This window comes from Chiloscyllium plagiosum, unplaced genomic scaffold, assembly GCF_037043375.1.
Source record: "Chiloscyllium plagiosum isolate Xiang-an unplaced genomic scaffold, Cpla_swu_hap1 HiC_scaffold_4, whole genome shotgun sequence".
Classification (NCBI taxonomy): Eukaryota; Metazoa; Chordata; class Chondrichthyes; order Orectolobiformes; family Hemiscylliidae; genus Chiloscyllium; species Chiloscyllium plagiosum.
The window spans coordinates 1,142,885-1,163,236 of record NW_028270142.1 but is presented as its reverse complement, the minus strand read 5'-3'; the positions used below and the strand labels follow the sequence as shown (position 1 = coordinate 1,163,236).

At 38.4% G+C, this 20,352-nt stretch overlaps 1 protein-coding gene across 4 annotated transcripts in view; it reads left to right on the top strand.

Moving 5' to 3' along the window:
• Positions 1-18,391, top strand: part of tox (thymocyte selection-associated high mobility group box) — a 640,302-nt gene extending 621,911 nt beyond the window's left edge. For all 4 annotated transcript variants that reach the window (XM_087985898.1, XM_087985897.1, XM_087985896.1 and 1 more), the window contains 4 exons: positions 3,610-3,690; positions 4,475-4,870; positions 11,708-11,853; positions 17,297-18,391. In XM_087985898.1, coding sequence (XP_087842024.1) covers positions 3,610-3,690; positions 4,475-4,870; positions 11,708-11,853; positions 17,297-17,333 — 660 coding nt within the window. In that variant the 3' untranslated portion in view covers positions 17,334-18,391. The remainder of the gene's footprint in view (positions 1-3,609; positions 3,691-4,474; positions 4,871-11,707; positions 11,854-17,296) is intronic.
• Positions 18,392-20,352: the final 1,961 nt, after the last annotated feature.

The following is a 20,352-nucleotide window of genomic DNA, read 5'->3' as shown; positions in this document are numbered from 1 at the left end:
GAGCCACTTTTGGAAAACTATATTCAATTCTGGTCACCCTGCTTTAGGAAAGATGGAGTTAAACTTGAAAGAGAGCAGTAAAGATTTACAAGGATGTTGCCAGGGTTGGAGGGTTTGAGTTATAAGGAGAGGTTGAATAGCCTGAGGCTGTTTTCTCTGGAGTGCCGGAGATTGAGGGGTGACCTTATAGAGGTTTACAAAATCATGCAGGGCATGGATAGGATAAATAGACAAGGTCTTTTCCCTGGGGTGGCGGAGTCCAGAACTAGAGGGCATAGGTTTAGGGTGAGAGGGGAAAGATATAAAAGGGACATAAGGGGCAACTTTTTCACGCAGAGGGTGGTATGTGTATGGATTGAGCTGCCAGAGGAAGTGGTGGAGGCTGGTACAATTGCAACATTTAAAAGGCATCTGGATGGGTATATGAATAGGAAGAGTTTAGAGGGATATGGGCTGGGTGCTGGCAAATGGGACTAGATTAATTTAGGATATCTGGTTGGCATGGACAAGTTGGACAGAAGGGTCTGTTTCCATGCTGTACATCTCTATGACTCTGCTTATCAGAGATATGGACATTGGACAGGTGGGGTTTGCAATCCTTAAGAAAGAGTAAGCTTTATAGTCCAAGGGGCAGAGGAGGAAGGGGGTATGGGATGTGGCGTGTGCCAGTAATCTGAAGGTAGTATCACCTTACTTCCAGCACTTCTAAAATCTTGTGAAAAAATGTTTGCCCATGCCAACCAGTTTATGGTGTAGGCAGGGTCAGGCGATCCTTAATTATTTACATATAGTGGACAGACTTCTGATTTCACTGCCTGGCAACCCTCCATGTCATAGGAGTTATCTTGGGGGTCAGTGAGAAGGTGGTGCTTGGGCAACTGAGCATCTCCAAAATCTCAACCAGCTGGGTAATATAAAATCCAGTTCCAGAGCTTTGTGATGTCTTCTCCCTTGTATTAGAGTTATTAGGTATCAAGGTCAGCAAATCCTTCATCTTTTTGCTGAGTGTCTGTACTTGTTTGTGGCAGTTTAATGATTTTTGCATTTGGATCCCCTCTCTGACATCTTTTTGACTGTTGCTAGATTTTCATTATTTAGAAAGTGCCCTGTTCTATCCATTTGAGGTTCTCATGTCTGCCTACACTGGAATCTATTTACCACAATTTTGCCTCTTCATTCAATACGTAAATACTGGTTTGTTATTCAATGTTTTCATGTACGCTGCTTACAATGCCACTTATCTTGGTGTCAACAGCAGGTTTGGTTATGTGACTTTCAATCTCATCATCTGAGTCATTAATAAATCCCATAAAGACAGGCCTGAACACAGATCCTTGTGGAATACCATTAATCACATTCTGCCAATCGGTGTACATGTCCATTACTTCACCTGTCCAGTTCATATTGTTCAATCCATTTCTTTCCAGGTCTGTAATTTGCATTCAGTTGCCTGAGTTTCAGCTTCAGTTAGTAGTCTTTTACAAGAAGCATTATCAATACTTGCTGGAAGTCCATTTAAGTAAATGTATAGATACCCAACCATCTGTTACTGAGTCACTTTTTTCAAAAGTTTCAGCCAGTTTTGTCTGGTTAAAGGTTAACGCACTGAAATATTAACTCAATTCCCTCCCCCCCAGATGAAATATGACCCATTGAGTATTTCCAGGGGGTTCTTGATCCTGTATTTAATCTAAATTATTTCACCTTGTTGTGGCTGAGCAGCTGTTTGAGTCTCTGTGGCTGCTGTCCAAAGCTCGGCTCCATTTCCCTCCAATGGGATTTTCTGGATGACATTCTGCGAGGGGCTAGGCCCATACCAGGAGTATAATTTCTAAGTTAATGGCCACTCCATTAGGTTGCAGCTGACTTGGAAAGACCTGGGCCTATCCAGAGGCAAGGATCGGCCAGGAATGTCAACCTCACTATCACTTCAACTGAGATATTAGTATAGCAACTCCCTTGCAGGTGCATATTGAAAAAAACTTGATGTGCCTTACCAAGTTTGCATCCTGAAACTCATCCAAAAATCAAAGATTTTAAAATGCATGTAGAATTCTTCAACTTACCTTCTTTTAGCCCCAGATTGACAGAAAACACAGACCAGGTTTCGGTACTTTACAAGAATAATTATTTATTGAAAATGAACAGTTTTGACCTATTGGTCAACAACTATGAACCATCAACATATTACTTTCCTAGTTAAAACTCAAACACACACACACACATACACACTCTCAATCTTCCTTCTGCAGATACTTCCTCTTGTTTGAAAGAGGCACAGGGTGACTGGTTCCCACTTATCAATTTAAAAATCACACAACACCAGATTATAGTCCAACAGGTTCATTTGGAATTACAAGTGTTTGGACCGCTGCTCCTTTGTCAGGTAGCTAGTGGGGCAGGATCATAGGACACAGAATTTATAGTAAAAGATCAAAGTGTCATATAACTGATGAGATCCCACTTATAAAAGCCAATTATCATATAAATCACTGATTGCAGCAACTGATGAGGGGAAGAAACTGACTAAAACTATCTTCAGGATTAAGATTTTTTTAACTGCAGAGCAAAAATCAGCTCCTTCTCTTCCAGGTGTCCAATGGTTCTGACTATCTTGTTCACACCCTAAAGTGTTCAGTCATCTGAAAGTCAATCACGTAGTTGTTGAGGATTCTGTCTTTGATAACTGATCATTATTCTAGAGACTAATTAGCAAATTGTTGACATTCCAAAGATCATTCAACCATAACCTTAGGCTCCAGCTCAACTGTCACTAGGCTTCTACGACTACAGGACCAAGCAGCTGTGTAAACAATACTTACAATGAGTGTGAAGTTAGTTACTTTTAAAAAGTGCAGCAATCCTGCCTCACAGCGCCTGAGACCCGGGTTCAATTCCCGCCTCAGGCAACTGACTGTGTGGAGTTTGCACGTTCTCCCTGTGTCTGCGTGGGTTTCCTCCGGGTGCTCCGGTTTCCTCCCACAGTCCAAAGATGTGCAGGTCAGGTGAATTGGTCATGCTAAATTGCCCGTAGTGTTAGGTAAGGGGTATGGGTGGGTTGCCCTTCGGCGGGTCGGTGTGGACTTGTTGGGCCGAAGGGCCTGTTTCCACACTGTAATGTAAACTAAACTAAACTTAGTTTTTAAAGCAGTTCTATTCCCTTTTTAACTCACAATCAGAGATACAAAAAAAATTGTCTTTCCAAATTAATTCCCCAGTTTCTGTAAAAGGGATTTATTTAATGACAAGCGTAATCATTATTTAAAATGGAACCAAGCTATTGAAAAAATATTCTGATAAAAACAACAAATTTGCTTTTCAGCTGTTACTTTCTTTCAAATTATGCCGATGATCATAAAGATATTTACCATTGGAATAGTAAGGCTTTGAAGGTAATTTCTTCTTTCACATTTTTGAGAAAGGAAGAGTCGAGTAAAGAATATGTTTTGAATTGATGCAGTTGGTTTCAAAGGCCTCAGTTAAAATTATGTTTTTGTTGATCTATCTTAACATTATTAGGATATCCTGCTTGATGGATCATTTTGTGAAATTGCAGCTGTAACCAGCTAATGCTGTCACTTACAAATAATGTGTTACACTGTTTTATAGGTGTACAAAAAGAAGACTGAAGCTGCAAAAAAGGAATATCTCAAACAGTTGGCAGCTTACAGAGCCAGCCTGGTTTCCAAGGTAACCATCCATGTCATCAAAGTTTTCAACATTTTTCTGTCAAATGTCTTCCTCCCTCAATTTAAAAAGGTCTGAGATGAGGAGAAATTCTTTACTCAGAGGGTTGTTTTAGAACTTTTGGAATTCTCTACAACATAGGCCAGACCTGCTGAGTTTCTCCTGCATTTTCTGATTTTATTTCAGATTTTATTTTTATTTTTATTTCATTTTCTGATTTTATTTCTGATTTTATTTCAGATTTCCAGCTGTGCTTTGATTTGCCTTTTGCGACATTAGCACAATTTTCAGTTTATAATGATGTATTATCATGAATTCTAGTGTTACTATGTTTATAGTAAATACTGTCTTCAGATTATTTCTGCATCTATTTGGTGCATTCATATTTGGTAAATATGGCTTTAACTCTGCATACAATAATGAATATGATTAACAGAACTTTTGGTTTTGTATAATGTTGTTATTTCACATATTTGCAAAAAAATTGCTTTTGACATGGAAATTGAGCATAGTATGAATATTATTTTATGTATTCTGATTACTTTGTTTCAGTGATATGTACAGACATAACAGAATAAAGGCACAGCATGGAGTGATAAGAATTCTATACATCAATCTATTGTACATTTAATGCAATTTCTTTAAATAAACCATCTGTGTAGTTCTGCTAATTAAAATGTCAATTGAAGAATACAATAATTATGTAAGAAAATCACCGCTGTATGTTGCAGTCAGTAAGTCCATTATAATCGCTAATAGTTATCTATCCTGGTGATCTTCTCTACAGAGCTACAATGACCCAATTGAGACAAAGACATCCCAGGCTTCTCAGATGATGAATTCAAAGCAGCCAGTGTTTTCTGGTCACTCACAGGCACCATCTCCACTGTACCTTGGTTCAGGTGCCTACCATCAACAGCCTGGTATGAACCCTCATATGTCCACCATGCATCCTAATCTGTCTCGGAGTATTGCCCCCAAGCCCAACGGTCAGATGCCAGTGACTGTTTCTATTGCAAATATGACCGTCTCCCCACGTCCATCTCTTCAGATCAGCCCACCTCTGCACCAACTATCCATGCAACAGCACCAGCTACACCAGCAGCAGAATACTGTTCTCTCTCAGCAAATAGGAAACCACCAACTATCCATGCAGGTTCAGCACTCGCCAACAATGCAGCAGGTTAGTACAAATATAAACTAGTAAAAAACAATAAAACAATGTATTTAGTGTTTAACTGAATATAGTGTTACCTTGATCCATGTCAGAGTGCTGAAAGAACTCTCAACAATCAGGCTGTTCTGCTTTAATGAGTAAAAATCTAGGCTTTAGCCACTGCACTTATTCTGGATAATTTTCCCCAGTTTGAAGACAGTTAGATGGGTGACCATACCTGGGTGCTGTACACTAAGAGTGTTGAGAAAGTAAAGAGAGTAATCCAGCTGCAAGAAAACATCAATCATTCTTCCAAATGAAGCACTGAAAAACATAACTTATTGGGATGTTAATATCTTTCCAGCTGAAAAGAAGTTTCCAAGGAATAAATCATAGTCACTATTGAACAGAAGAAGGCTGTTGAGTTCGTGCTGGCTCTCTGTAGAAAGGTGCAGTCAATCCCCTTTCCATACTTATTTCCTTCAAGTAACCACCCTGTTTCACTTTCAAAACATTCATCAAGACAGGGAATTCCAGGTCAGGACAGTTTGCTCTCATATCTACCCTGCCCAAAGCTCCAAATCTGTGTCTCTTAGTCTTGATGCATCAGCTAATAGGAACAGAATTTCTTTTGTCTTCCTTATCCAAATCTGTCATAATCTGATAGTCAATCTCCTTTGCACCAAGAGAGCAGCCCCAGCTTCTACAACTTAACTTTTTCACGAAAAACCCTCATTCTTGGAACCATTCTGGTAAATCCCCTGTGCACTTCTCTCAAATCCTCACATTCTTTGTTCAGTTTGTTGACCAGACTAAATGTAATACCCCAACTGTGCCCTAATCAGAGCTTTAAAACAGTTCAATAAATCTTTCTTTTGTAGTGCATGCCCTGATTTCAGATCCTATGTGCTTTGGTAATTACTCACAATATCTTCTGCCAGCTTCAATGATCAATACACAAGCATCCTCAGGTTTCTTTGGTCCTATACACTATTTAAAACTGTGCCATTAATTCTTTATTACCTTTCTATATCTGTTCCGCTAACATTTCTCTACATTAACTTCCATCTGCCAATTCTGCTTATCTCTCTGGGTCTTCTTGTGATCGACTCATTGTTTGCCATTTCTCCAAAGTTCTTCCAACTATTTACTACGACTTTTCTGTCCTTCAGCCACTTTCTTATCCAAGCTGACACTGACCCTTTATTCTGTGAGCTCAGATATTGCTTTATTGCTTGTTAAGTGGCATTTTGTCACAGCTGTCTTATACTCACTTCCAACAGCATCTATTGCTGTTGCTTCATCAACTCTATGAATCGAACACAATTTCCCTTTTACAAACCTATGTTGAATATCCTTAATCATCGTAAACCTCTCCAATTGTCTGTTAATATTTTTCTTAATTATTTTTCCTGAAATCTTATCCACCATGGATGGTAGGCTGACCACCTTGTAATTACCAGATTGCCTTTATAAATAGTTTTTAATCAACCTGTTCAGAGATGACACTTGAACCTAGACCTTCTGCCTCAGAGATAGGGATGTACCAATGTTGCACAAAACCCCTTAGATTTCCCTTTCTTAAATAGAGGTGTCACATTATTATTCTTCAATCATTTGGTACCTCCACATATCTCATGAAGAGAGGAAGATTAAAACAAGGCCTTTCACTATTTTCACCCTAAGTTTCTTGAACCAATCATCTAGATCAAGTGATCTACCCACTCTCAGTGATGCCAACCTCCATCCAATCTATTAATTTTCACCTTATCCATTAGCTTCAGATTCTCCGCTTTTAGTAAGACGTATCAAGGGAAAAAGAGAAACATTTCTTACGTATGGTCACTGCCTTTGCGTATAATTTTCTTGATTACTAATTGACTGCTGGGATAGGGACATTTAGATACTTCACCAAAACACACATTTTTCAGATGAAAGCATCGACAAGAAAAAGCAATAAACTATTTCACGGTGGAAAGCATGAAGGTCCTGTCTTTGTGCTTCACTCACATATATACATATTCAATCATCTGACAATGGATAACAATCATGAGCATTAATCCAAGTAAAGTTCTTCCCGAGCCCAGGCTTGCTGAGGCTGTTCGTAATTTCCTAACCAATAAATCTGATGCCTTCTGAACTTAATGGCATAGCACTTCATAAAGCAAAGTTCTTCAAAAGAAGAAATCTACATTTCTAACTATTAAATCTCTGTGGAAAATTCGACTATGGGGGATTCATAGAATCCCTACAGTGTGGAAACAGGCCATTTAGTCCAACAAGTCCACGCAGGCCCTCCGAAGAGTAGCCCACCCTACCCTATTACTCTACGTGTACCCTTAACCTACACATCCCTGAACACTATGGGCAATTTAGCATGGCCAATTCACCTTACCTACACATCTTTGGATTGTGTGAGGAAACTTGAGCACCCAGAGGAGACCCATACTGACACAGGGAGAATGTGCAAACTCCGCACAGACAGCTGCCTGAGGCTGGAATCAAACCTAGGTCCCTGGCGTTAACTGGAGATAGGCAGCAGTGCTAACCGCTGAGCCACCATGCCGAGATTGTTGCAGTATTATTTTGACTCTAGTCATTTTCAATCACTATAATTACAGCTAGGTAAAAAAAACATGCTTTTCAATCTAGTCTTGTTGAATATGCTCAATTTAATATGATGCAACGTATTTAATATGTGGCATTACTTTAAAGGTCATATATTATATCATTATGAAAGAATACTAGCTAAATTCTGAATTGCATATAGAGATCCTGTAGGGATTGAGAATACTCCAGGTCTAAAAATACTAAAGTCACAAAGCTGGAATATTTGTTCAGATAACCAATCCTCCTTGTTATTCTGTTCACTGCTACAAAAAGAATCTCCAAAATGAAATCATTAATATCTGTCGACTTGCTGTATAACCTTGTGGAAAAATCTTTGTATGATATTACAAAGACAGATTTTCAATTTTCTCATGTAATAAACAGATGTGTGTGGATTTGGATGTAATTTCAAGGTTGTAAAAGAAAACAAAATCACATTGAGATTGATGAATAAATCAGCCACGAAGACAAAAAGCCCTGATGCCTGATGAAACCACCTCTTCAGATAGGCAGGAAATGAAATTAGCTCACAGTAAAGTGCAGAGATGAAGATCAGTGTACTGTTTTGCTGCAGGCTTCATAAGACTTAGCACAGCAGCAGAGCAAATTGCTAAGACTCAAAAATCTAATTACAGAGCAAATGCCCCCTCTGACATCAAATTAATCTCTATCAGAACCCCTTTTTGATTCCAGGCTAACACATGAAAATGAAATTTAAAATTCTAGGCATGGATACCACCAATCACAGAAAAACATCTGGTAATTGTTGCAGCTGTATCAAACTGTAAAATGTCCAGTATTGTGTAATTAGAAGTCTTTGCATTAATTTTTAAGCTCAATTTATCTTTCATCAAATTCATGAGTGGCTGATAGAGAACAGTCATTGCAGTTTTATTGGCACAGTATTCTAGTTCAGCTCTCTTAATCTGAAGAGAGTTTTTGAACACAAACTACATCCATTTCATTTGTAATCTTATCCTAGGAGAAGTGGAAATGTGACCAAATTCAATAGCATAGTCTGAACCTTGAGAGACTTCAAAACAAAGCCTGAAAAGTGTACAGACAAGCTCTATCTTTTTAGTATAAACTGCATCCAACACAAGTTTCAGAAGTGAAGTTGGAACATCTTATTACCTCATATTACTAGCCTGGAGAGTTCAATGACCTGTGTTAAGTGTATTTGCTTGAAACAAAATTTCCCCTAACAAATGCATTTTGTTTTGTATATGTATACATCTACTTGTAAGATTTGTCATTATATTTTTGAATACCCAGTGTTTCTGCATAAAGTAATGATGTCTTTCTGCATTCATTAACCTACTTTTTCTGGAACTGCCTGAGATTGTTTTTAGGATTTATTTTCTGTGAACTTCCTATAAAAACTGTTAAACTGAATTTTTGGTTAGATGAGCCTCCTGTAGATAAAAGAGAAGCAGATGGTGCCTTTGTAAGTGAAGGAAGGAGAGTAGTTTGGAGAACAATACATTAATAGATAGAGTTAAATAAAATACCCAGCCACCTGCTGCCTGCTCTTTCAGCCAGATCTAAATGTATGTTCCAGAGATTAACTCCCATTGCATTTATATTTATCAAGATTAAAATAGTATTGACAGCCAGAAAAAAACAATAAGCACTTCATCTCATCCTTTTTTCTCTTTTAAACTTCAGTCAACTCAAGTTGTTTATTGAATTAAATGTCAAAACAAATGCATACATTTTCATATATTTTAAACTGCCAATACAAATATTCTATGCTGATAGATGTCAATTTAAGGAAATAACCATAAATATTAATTTTAGGCATTTCAGTAATCAACAACAACCTTGTTTACAGGATTGTTGTTAACTACTGCTCCAGGAATGTTAAAACTTTTAAAAGGTAGCCAAGTCTAGCAATAAAAATAGAAATTACTGGCAGAATTCAGCAGGTCTGGCAGCATCAGTGGCAAGAAAACAGAGTTAATTGTTCCAGTCCTGTGATGCTTCATCAGCACCGGACTCCAAACTTCAACTCTGTTTTCTCTCCACATAGCTGCTGAGTTTCTCCAGTAATTTCTATTTTTGATTCAAGTTTTCAGCACCAGCAGGTCTTTGTTTTATTAAAGGTTTCTCTAAGCTTCTGCTTCCTCCTTCTTTAGAGTGCTTACCTGACACACAATTTGTGCTGTACTAGGAAGCAAGTCTCTATATCACGGCCTCTTCCATCTTGTTTATCTATCACAAGAAAGTCTAAGAAAACAGCTTGGAATAGCTTATACCCTGACTTGCCCTTTCTTTTCTCTCCTTCAAGAAATGTCTGGTACCTGCTGAAATCAGGAACTGATCATTCATTGACATGAATGTGTATCTTACCTGTTTGTGGCATAGAAATTTCACCGTCATTGCATTGCAAAATCTTTATATGCTGAATTGTTTCCATTAACCAGCTTTTCTCTTGTGAAAAGGCAGCCTGGCAATAGCAGAATAATGTCACTAAATTACATACTCCATTTTTATTTTGACCATGTTTAGACAAAATTCTGCCCCTCACATAAGGCTGAGGCTGTGTGGTCAGACAGTTTGTAGCGTTGCACAGATGCTGCAGTACTACATTAGCAAGTGCAATATAATAATTACATTAAAGATTTAGGACACATTGAAATAAATTAATTGCGTTTCCCCAACCTGTTACTTAAATATTTCAGAGAATATGAGCTGACTGGAAAGGTTTGGAGAAGTGTTTTTGTATTTATAATATGGTTCATCAATGGAAATACATCCCCCTACACTTGACAAAATTAATCAAAAAAATGCAATCAATTCAACAGAAAGAAAAATACAATGAGGAAGTGAAGAATAAGATGATTTATAAAACTGAAAATTACCCGCGACATTCCAGTAGCCTGCTGGTAGTAAAGTGTAGGTTTTGGTGAGGTCGGGTTGAAATGGAGCCAGAATTGGCTGTACTGTGTCAGTATCCACCAGAGATTGGAGGTGAAGTTAGGGGTAGAGACATTAATTACATTTGGAAACTGTTCTGATTGGAAAGTGACATTTGGAATTTGTATTATGAAAGTATTTACATATTGTGGTTCTGTTCCCCGAGCTGGAAATTTTTGTTGCAAACGTTTCGTCCCCTGTCTCGGTGACATCCTCAGTGCTTGGGAGCCTCCTGTGATGCGCTTCTGTGGTGTTTCCTCCGGCATTTATAGTGGCCTGTCCCTGCCACTTCCGGTTGTCAGTTTCAGCTGTCCGCTGTAGTGGCCACTATAAATGCCGGAGGAAACACCACAGAAGCGCATCACAGGAGGCTCCCAAGCACTGAGGATGTCACCTAGACAGGGGACGAAACGTTTGCAACAAAAATTTCCAGCTCGGCGAACAGAACCACAACAACGAGCACCCGAGCTACAAATCTTCTCACAAACTTTGAGTATTTACATATTTTTGAACAAGGCGTGCTCTGACAAGGTACTGCCCTGCCCACGCAGAGCCCCACCCATCTGCCCCCAAGACAACCTGTATCTTTAAATAATGTAAGTTGCTTCCTGGAGTATCGGAGCACCTTGATTCCAGAATGTGGGATAACATCAGGGAGCCACCCTTTTCTTGTATATCATTGTTATCTTTACAACTGTGTGAGCAAACTGTTGTGTTATTAACTGTATCAGGGATCCGAAATAGCAAACCGCCCATCTGCTGGATCAGTTTGTGGGTTCTCAAAGACTACAAGTTAACAAACATACCATTAATGTAAGATGCCAATGGATTTATTCATTATTACTCTTCTATTGCTAACAATTTTTTTTTGCTCTCAGTATTAATTTTGAATTTTTAAATGTTTTGTCTTTACTAATATAAGTGAATTGGTTTTGGATGTTATCAAATATTTTCTCAGCAGCTATGGACAGGGGAATAGTACAGAACAGCAAATATAGTAAACCAATACGCTTGTAGTAGGATAGAATTTGACATTAAAGGTGCCCTTAAAAAAGTAATTGCATGGTGTAAATAGCAAGCCGTTTGAAGCTTCAAAGATCAACATTCATTCAACAATTGGAGTGTCTTCCTGGTATTGTAAATACATTGTTAGTTAAAACACAAAATTGATCTTTTTGCTTCTCTTTTCCCTCCCCCCACCAATCCCATCAGAATGATTATTTGTCAACAGGAAGCTTTAGAGTATAAAAATCTCAGTGAATTCACTTTTGATCTTATTCTTTTCATTGTTTCATGATTGACAACCCTGAAAATCCTTGTTATTTTCTGCTTCAGGGGTTCTTACAGTCTGAGTTTCAGAACATAATGAACTCAACATCTACAGCTGCACCTGTTGCTACTCCGACAATGGACTGCATTCGCTCAGTTTGCCGGAACCCCCCACCCCAGAGCGTTGACTGGAATGAATACTGCAATAATGGGTTAGTGGTCAGGAGTGGCACATCAAGCCAGAACCATGACTTTGCATTTTAAATGGAGTCAAAGGATTCTGATTTCATCCTTAAATAATATTTGTTGGTTGCATTAAAGGATAGGTAAAATATAGGAAGAATTATATTTTGAATTATATTATAGAATTATATTATAGAGTATATATTATATTATAGAACTATAAGCATTTCATATTTTGAATACTTGTGCAACAAAATATTCAGTAGTTTTGAAACAATTAGGTTAGCAGTGATTTATCTTGATACATTTACAAGGAAATAAAAAAGCATGTTAACATTGGGGTTTGCCAACCCTGCAGGATTTTCCTCAAACAACCAGGAATTAAATATTAAATTCCAGTTGAGCAACCTCAGAGCAACATCGCAGAAGCAATTTTTTTAAAGTTTTATTCGAACACTATCAATTATTAGTTACTAATGTATTGGAGACAGGAAAAAAAGCTTTCAGTTTTAGTGGGGGTGTTGAAGGTGGGAGGTGGGAGGTGGGAGGTCATCAGATGAAACCTGCAGAAATATGCCTAAACAGTTACACCTGTGTGTGTGTGTCTGTGTGCGCATGTGTGTGTGTGTGCATGCGTGTGTGTGTCTGTGTCCCTACATATTATATCTGCTTACACTGCCTGCCAACTTCATACCTGCACATTTTAATGGCAACTGCCCATGTTTGATACCCTCATACCAGCATTACAAGCTTCCATTATAAAACCCAATAAAGTGTAGGCATTTATACTGGATTTATAAATTATGTTAATTTATAATTTATAATAGAGCTACAAAATTGCTGGGCATTTCCTTGAGTGTTTCTTGATTATCTGATATAGATTCATTCAGAGGTTGGTTATGAATCTGGGGTATCTATTAATCTTGTCTCCAAAGTGATAGCAACTGATTGGGAAAAACCTCAAGGAATTTATAATCGCACAATTTTAAAATAAATACTGAATTAACTCTCCATGTCCAAGCCCAATTATCTGTGTCTTGTAACCCCCCTTCATCTGTAAATGACCTAATTATTATTCAAAATCACGGGAAAACAATATAAGTCCACATAGTTAGGCACAGTCTTATAGACACCTGGTGGTGAATGAGCTGGAACATGACACATTCTCATTCAAGGCCAGAACAATGGAAGGAACATGCATGTCTATAATTGATGCTGAAATCAAGTTAATTATTTCCTCATTCATTAAAATCTCCTTTTCATAAGTAGTCCAACAAACTAAGAAAATGAAAACAATTTCTGCTTTGTTTGGGAAGCAGTGAGATTATTCTAGAGTGATAATACAAAATGGACAATGGTAAATGGACAGCCTGATTTATATAACACCAACCAGGTGCAGGATACCAGTGCCTGAAATTTATTTTTGTTCCGCTCACCTTAGACCAATAAAACAAGTCTGATTTCTCTGCCTTAGGTAGGTCAGCATTAACACTCTGCCCATTCTGTTGATTTTATAGAACGATAAAGATGTGAAACAGGATGAAAAGGGTAAATTAAACAATGAGAATAGCATCTTGAGGTTCACAATTATAATCTAAAAGAGGGCAAGTTAAAGATAGTCAGAAGACCTTCTACACGCAGTAATTTTCAGATAGAATAATCTCCCAGATAGACTCACCGGAAACACAAACTTGAGAATCATTCCAGAACCAAGTGGATGTGACCGCAGAGGGACTGATGGATGAGCTGTGGTCATGGTCATCCATAATCTTGTGATTAATAAATAGTGGTGTAGCTACCATTGCCTCCATACCATGAACAAATAATAAAAAATGTGAGGAATGTTTCTTACAGCATTTCCCAATGTTCCAGAGTGTTTGCTGAGCCAATGTAAATGAGTGATAAAAGTAGACAAATTAATTCAGAAAGAGAAAAACAAAAGAACAGCAATTGGTGTTGGATATTGGTGTTGGATATTGATGTTGGATATTGGTGTTGGATATTGGTGTAACTAAATATAAGGTTGATGCATATTGGAATAGCAAATATCTACACAATCCATTAGCAGCACTCAATAAAACTGGATACTATTTATGATCAATCATTGACATTTTCGTGCCAAGGAACAGTATTTTATGTCTTCCCTCTATGGTAGATTTGGAAGCAGGAGGAGCATTAATCAGGTGGGGACCCTGCCACCTTATATAAGATGACAGAAAATCTCACACTCAGCCTTCCCACCTACTGCCAATAAATGGTAATTATGTCCTAAAGCCCTGATATTAATCCAGCAGTGGGTGTGCCTGTTGCCACACTGGGAACATGGTCTGTAAACCTCCGAGGGTTTCTTGTGGTTTCCAGGGGATAGGCTCATTCTTTATACAAAAGAACTCAGTGCCCAATCAAGGGACCTAGCATTATCCAAGCCCAGCCACCTCCTTTCCCTAGATACCAACACCGCTCACTCCCACCACCATGACTCCCTACCAACACCTGTTGCTTCCATCCCTGTGACTTCATACCACATAACTGCTCCCATCATCACTTAGCTCTGGTCTAGATCCAGAATTTTCAGTGGGTGTTGTTCTGGCAGGAGCCTCCACCAACTGGAGAAAGGAAGAACATTCACTTTTTCAAAAATGACTCACTAGGCACCTGGAGGCTTGAACTCCATAATGGTTCATCAATCACCTTTGAAATTCCAGTTAAATTCCCACAGAATTTCAGCTCCCTGGTTTTTAATGAATTGGAGAGTTCTGATAATAGCGTAATAGAGTCATAAAGCGTGGAAACAGGCCCTTCGGCCTAACTCGTCCATGCCGACCAGGTTTCCTAAACTGAACTAATCCTATTTACCTGCGTTTGGCCCATGTCCTTCTAAACCTTTACCATTCATGTACCTGTCCAAATGTCTTTTAAATGGTAATTGTACTCACCTCTACCACTTCTTCTGGCAGCTTGTTCCATATACGTACCACCCTCTGAGTTAAAAAGTTGCCCCTCTCTCACCTTAAAACTGTGCTGTCTAGTTTTGGATTCCCCTGCCATGAGGAAAATACCTTGACTATTCACCTTATCCATGCCCCTCATGATTTTATAAACTTCTTTAAGGTCACTCCTCAGCCTCCTAGAAAAATACATAATTGGTGCTGGAAATGGGATAGAGGGTATCAGTGGATGACAGAGGGGTGAAGGCTAGAGATAAGAAGAACTTTGAATTTTGTAAAATTCTTTATAAGGAATAACAATTATTTAGGACAAACCTAGATCTGGATATTCAAAATGTAGACCCATGATATGATAAATTAGGCATCATATGTGAAAAGGGCGACCAGTTTCTTGATTTAGCCCCTGGTTTTAAACTTAAATAATCGAGATCCTAGACTGAATGTAAATATATTGTTTATGTTTTCATACATCTGGGTGCCATTGCTGAGCTGTTTGGTCATTTGCAAGTCTCAGCAAGCTGACTGTGATCTCCAGAAATATGTGCCACAGAACAGGTTTACTAGCTCCTGAATCAGTGAGTCCAAAACAGCCATCAGCAAAAAACCACATCCACAGGATTCAGGCAGTCTTGGTGTTCAGCGATGAAAAATATTGCTTGGGGTCGTGAGACACAAAATTCACAATAAAGTCTCCATCAAACAGCATAATGTCACAAAGTCCATGGAAATTACTATGGTCTATTTGACGATTAGTCTCCAAATAAGTATAGGTGATTGCCTGTGTGGTTTAATGTGCCATTTGAACATTTCTGATGGGTTGTCTTATCTAATGTTGTATGTTTGACTCCATTAATGGAAGAAGTATAGTTCAATTGTAAATAATTGTTCTAATCTTGTTTTTAATGAGAAAGGCAAAGTATTGTGCTTTGCTTTCTCTTCCTCATAATTTCATCGATATCAGTAGAATTGAAGGACTGTGTGACATTTTTCTTTATTGGATTACACTAATCAGCTGTAATTGTAAATGACCATTCATTAAAATTCAGATAAAGCACGGAACACCTTTTTATTGGTGTCAAGGGAGGGACAATAAATCTGACCCAGCAATGAAGCCCATATCCCATCAATGAATGAAACCAAAATCTTCAGATCTAACAGCAATTAAACCAAGAATTGGTTTCAGAAATATGCCACATGTAGGAACACAAGGAAAGGATTAGAAAGGACCAGTTGACCTGTAGGAACATAATTGCCTGAGAAATCAAGTTGCTGCATTTTAAATAGCCTTTTATTTTGTTTTGTGGCAAACTATTTGTGATACTTGCAATTCAAAACATTCACAGGTAGATATTAGTGAATCAGCAAGAGTTAGTCAAATTGTCAGAAACTAAGGAAGTATAACATAAACTGTTTTATAACGAGTCAATTGGCAATTTGCAGTTGTAGTCTCGCTAGATTACAAATGGACCAATGACAATAATAATATAATCTGATGTGTTCATAGCCCAAAACAGGAAGATAGATTATGTTATTATTGTTATGAGCAGTCAATTTTTGTAATGATAAATAGAACCATTCTAGTATGTCCCAAAGTAGCACTAAATAAGACGTTGTACTGAACCCACTGGACCTCAGTCTTAGGAACCAGATGAAGCAGCAAATCAGAAAAGGCAAGTTTCAACAGGGGACAGACTGCAGTAAAAACAATTCAATGATGATCAAGAATTTAAAGATAGTCTTGCTTCTGTTTCAGCAAAAGCATATGATTGCATTTTGTTGTGATGGCACAAGACCAATAGCGAAGCAACTGACTTGCTTATGCACAAAACTTGCAAGTTTAGTAACACTAAGGAGGAAACTGATAAACGTACAGAGATATATGAAGTGATTTGTTATGAAGAATAAGGAGTGACAGAGGGCTGGATTTTTGTGTTCTTGGTGTGTGACAGGAGTTGGCGAATTTCCAGAGTCAGTGTGCACTTCAGGAGAAAGTGCCTTAAAGGGTGTGATTTTTGTATCGGGGAGTGCAGTCTGCTGTAATGGGCACTGATCTGATGCACCAGAGCATAAAGTCACCCTTATGATGCCTTCACATGACAAGGAATATTATCAATACACATATGTCGTTGAGCAAGTGTTTTTGAGCATATTCATTTGTATCTTAAACACTTTGCAAAAAACAAATTGTACTTATTTCTGACAAATATGCAAAATGTTGGAAAAACCCACCTGGTTCACTAATATCCTTTAGGAAAGGAAACTACCATCCTTACCCAATCTGGCCTACATGTGTCTCCAGACCCACAGCAATGTGGTTGACTCTCAACTGCCCTCCAGGCAATTAGGGATGGGCAATAAATGCTGCCCTAACCAGCGATCCCACATCTCATGAATTTAAAAAGTATGGTATCAATGATAGTTGGCTCCTGTTTAAACAAACACTAGAAGGCACATATAATTGTTGCATTTTATTTGCCTCCATTTATTTCTTGTAAAAATTAACAATTATCTTCTATTTCTTTAGAAGTTTGCAGAGGGATAAAGCACTCTACCTCACCTGAGGATATAGCGTTCTTTCCTATGATGACTGCAGGGAAGTCTTCAAATATGGATTGCATCAAGGCAGTTCTGTGACCTTTTAGACAACAAGTCGCTAAGCACTTAGATCTTTAAGCTTGCACTTAAACCTGTGGGATTGCCCAATTGACAAGACATTATTTTGCTTCTTTCCATCGAAGATTATTATTGGACAAATGTCCCTCTTCATTTCTGAAGAAAACCTGGATCATTTTGCTTACTGTTGGTTTTGCTGTGGAGTGCTGCTGTAGTGAACTGCCTTAGCAATTTTATGTCATACTAGGAACATAATCCTAGACCTTCCATCAGTTGTTAATAGTTAACCAGTGAAACCATTTGCTGATGGATAGAGCACTCATAGCAAGTTTGTAAATAGGGTCTGTGTTGCACTCTGTTAGAGTATAAAATGATAAAAAGGTTTTCCTAGTTAAAATGTAACTTTATACTGACGCTGTTCAGTGAGATTATATCATTTAAATGGGACCAGATTGGCAAGATTAGTATTTTTTGCTTAATTTGTAAGAAAATGGTTTCATAGTTATATATTTGCAAAATTGCTTCCAACAGTTTTATTAAGCAATCCCAAATTGTCTCATAGAATAGCATGAACAGTTTTTAAGTGTTTGAAAAAAAAACACATTTATTTTGTACTACATAGATGTTTTTGTATCTTCTATGGTGTAATGGGTAGTAATTATGTCACTCCATACTTTTGTGTAAAACAAAAACTGCCAAATGCTTCTCTGGTGTTTATTAGATACAGCTAAGTTATAACCTTGACATATGGCTATATATAATTGTTTCTTCATAATGTATGTCCATATTTAATCTTTTTTTAATGGAAACTGTTACGCCTATTTATGAAATAATAAATAGAGGTGTTTGTAAGTAATTTTGTAAGCATCAAAAACTATTTCAGGTGCCATTTAACTTTGCTGGCACAATAAGTCTCAAACTGTGTGATTATGCTTACCATTTTGATTTAGTTTCTTCAGTAATAATAAAATAAACAAATCTGGATTTCTTCTTTGCAGAAAAAAATTATCCGAGCGTTCCTGTTTTTATTTGTATTTGATCTTTTATAAATATATTTGCTTTTTGTTCTGAAAATATAAAATATTAGATGCAAAATTTGACTAGCTCAGTGCTACAGGTACCAGTTGAGGAGAAAAATGGTGTCTTTGCCATGATTTCAAGGCATTAGTGTCAACATTTCATGGAAGAAATACTGGGAACATAGAGAGTAAGCAAGTTCTGACTTGTGTCAGTGTCCAGTGCTGAAGCAACACATAGAAATATAGAAGGTAGGAGCAGGAGTAAGCTGTCAACTCCCTGAACCTGCTTTACCCGTCAATTTGATCATGGCTGATCATCAAGCTCAATTCTATAATCAGTCCAAAGATGTGCAGGTTAGGTGGATTATCCATGGCAAGTGGTGGTGGGGTTTGAGTGGGATGCTCTTCAGAGAGTCAGTGCAGACTTGATGGGCTGAATGGCATCCATCTGTACTGTAAGGATTCAATACCCTCCCTGGATCCCTTTAGCCACAAAAGCTTTATCTATCTCCTTCTTGAAAACACCTTACTTAATTTTCATCATCACTCCTCTAGGTAACAAACTCAGCTGAATATGTGTTCCATAGGACAAGGAGCCCCCAATGAGTGCTATTCAAAAGCATAATTTTTAAGAATATAGCAAGGCATTTGATAAGGTTCCCCATGGTAGGCTCTTTCAGAAGGTCAGGAGGAATGGGATACAGGGGAACTTAGCTGTCTGGATACAGAATTGGCTGGTCGACAGAAGACAATGAGTGGTAGTAGAAGGAAAATATTCTGCCTGGAAGTCTGTGGTGGGTGGTGTTCCACAGGGCTCTGTCCTTGGGCCTCTACTGTTTGTAATTTTTATTAATGACTTGGATGAGGGGATTGAAGGATGGGTCAGCAAGTTTGCAGACAACACAAAGGTTGGAGGTGTCGTTGACAGTATAGAGGGCTGTTGTAGGCTGCAGCGGGACATTGACAGGATGCAGAGATGGGCTGAGAGGTGGCAGATGGAGTTCAACCTGGATAAATGCGAGGTGATGCATTTTGGAAGGTGGAATTTGAAAGCTGAGTACAGGATTAAGGATAGGATTCTTGGCAGTGTGGAGGAACAGAGGGATCTTGGTATGCAGGTACATAGATCCCTTAAAATGGCCACCCAAGTGGACAGGGTTGTTAAGAAAGCATATGGTGTTTTGGCTTTCATTAACAGGGGGATTGAGTTTAAGAGTCGTGAGATCTTGTTGCAGCTCTATAAAACTTTGGTTAGACTGCACTTGGAATACTGCGTCCAGTTCTGGTCGCCCTATTATAGGAAAGATGTGGATGCTTTGGAGAGGGTTCAGAGGAGGTTTACCAGGATGCTGCCTGGACTGGAGGGCTTATCTTATGAAGAGAGGTTGACTGAGCTTGGACTTTTTTCATTGGAGAAAAGGAGGAGGAGAGGGGACCTAATTGAGGTATACAAGATAATGAGAGACATAGAGTCGATAGCCAGAGACCTTTTCCCAGGGCAGAAATGGCTAACACAAGGGGTCATAGTTTTAAGCTGGTTGGAGGAAAATATAGAGGGGATGTTAGAGGCGGGTTCTTTACACAGAGAGTTGTGAGAGCATGGAATGCGTTGCCAGCAGCAGTTGCGGAAGCGAGGTCATTGGGGACATTTAAGAGACTACTGGACATGCATATGGTCACAGAAATTTGAGGGTGCATACATGAGGATCAGTGGTCGGCACAACATCGTGGGCTGATGGGCCTGTTCTGTGCTGTACTGTTCTATGTTCTATGTTCTATAAGAAATAGCAGGAGGCCACTGAACCTGCTCCATTATTGAGTAACGCTATGGCTGATATACTTCAACTGTTGAAAGTCACACAACACCAGGTTATAGTTACATAGGTTTATTTGCAAGTGCTAGCTTTCAGAGCACTGTTCCTTCGTCAGTGTTTGCTAGTGCTTCCAA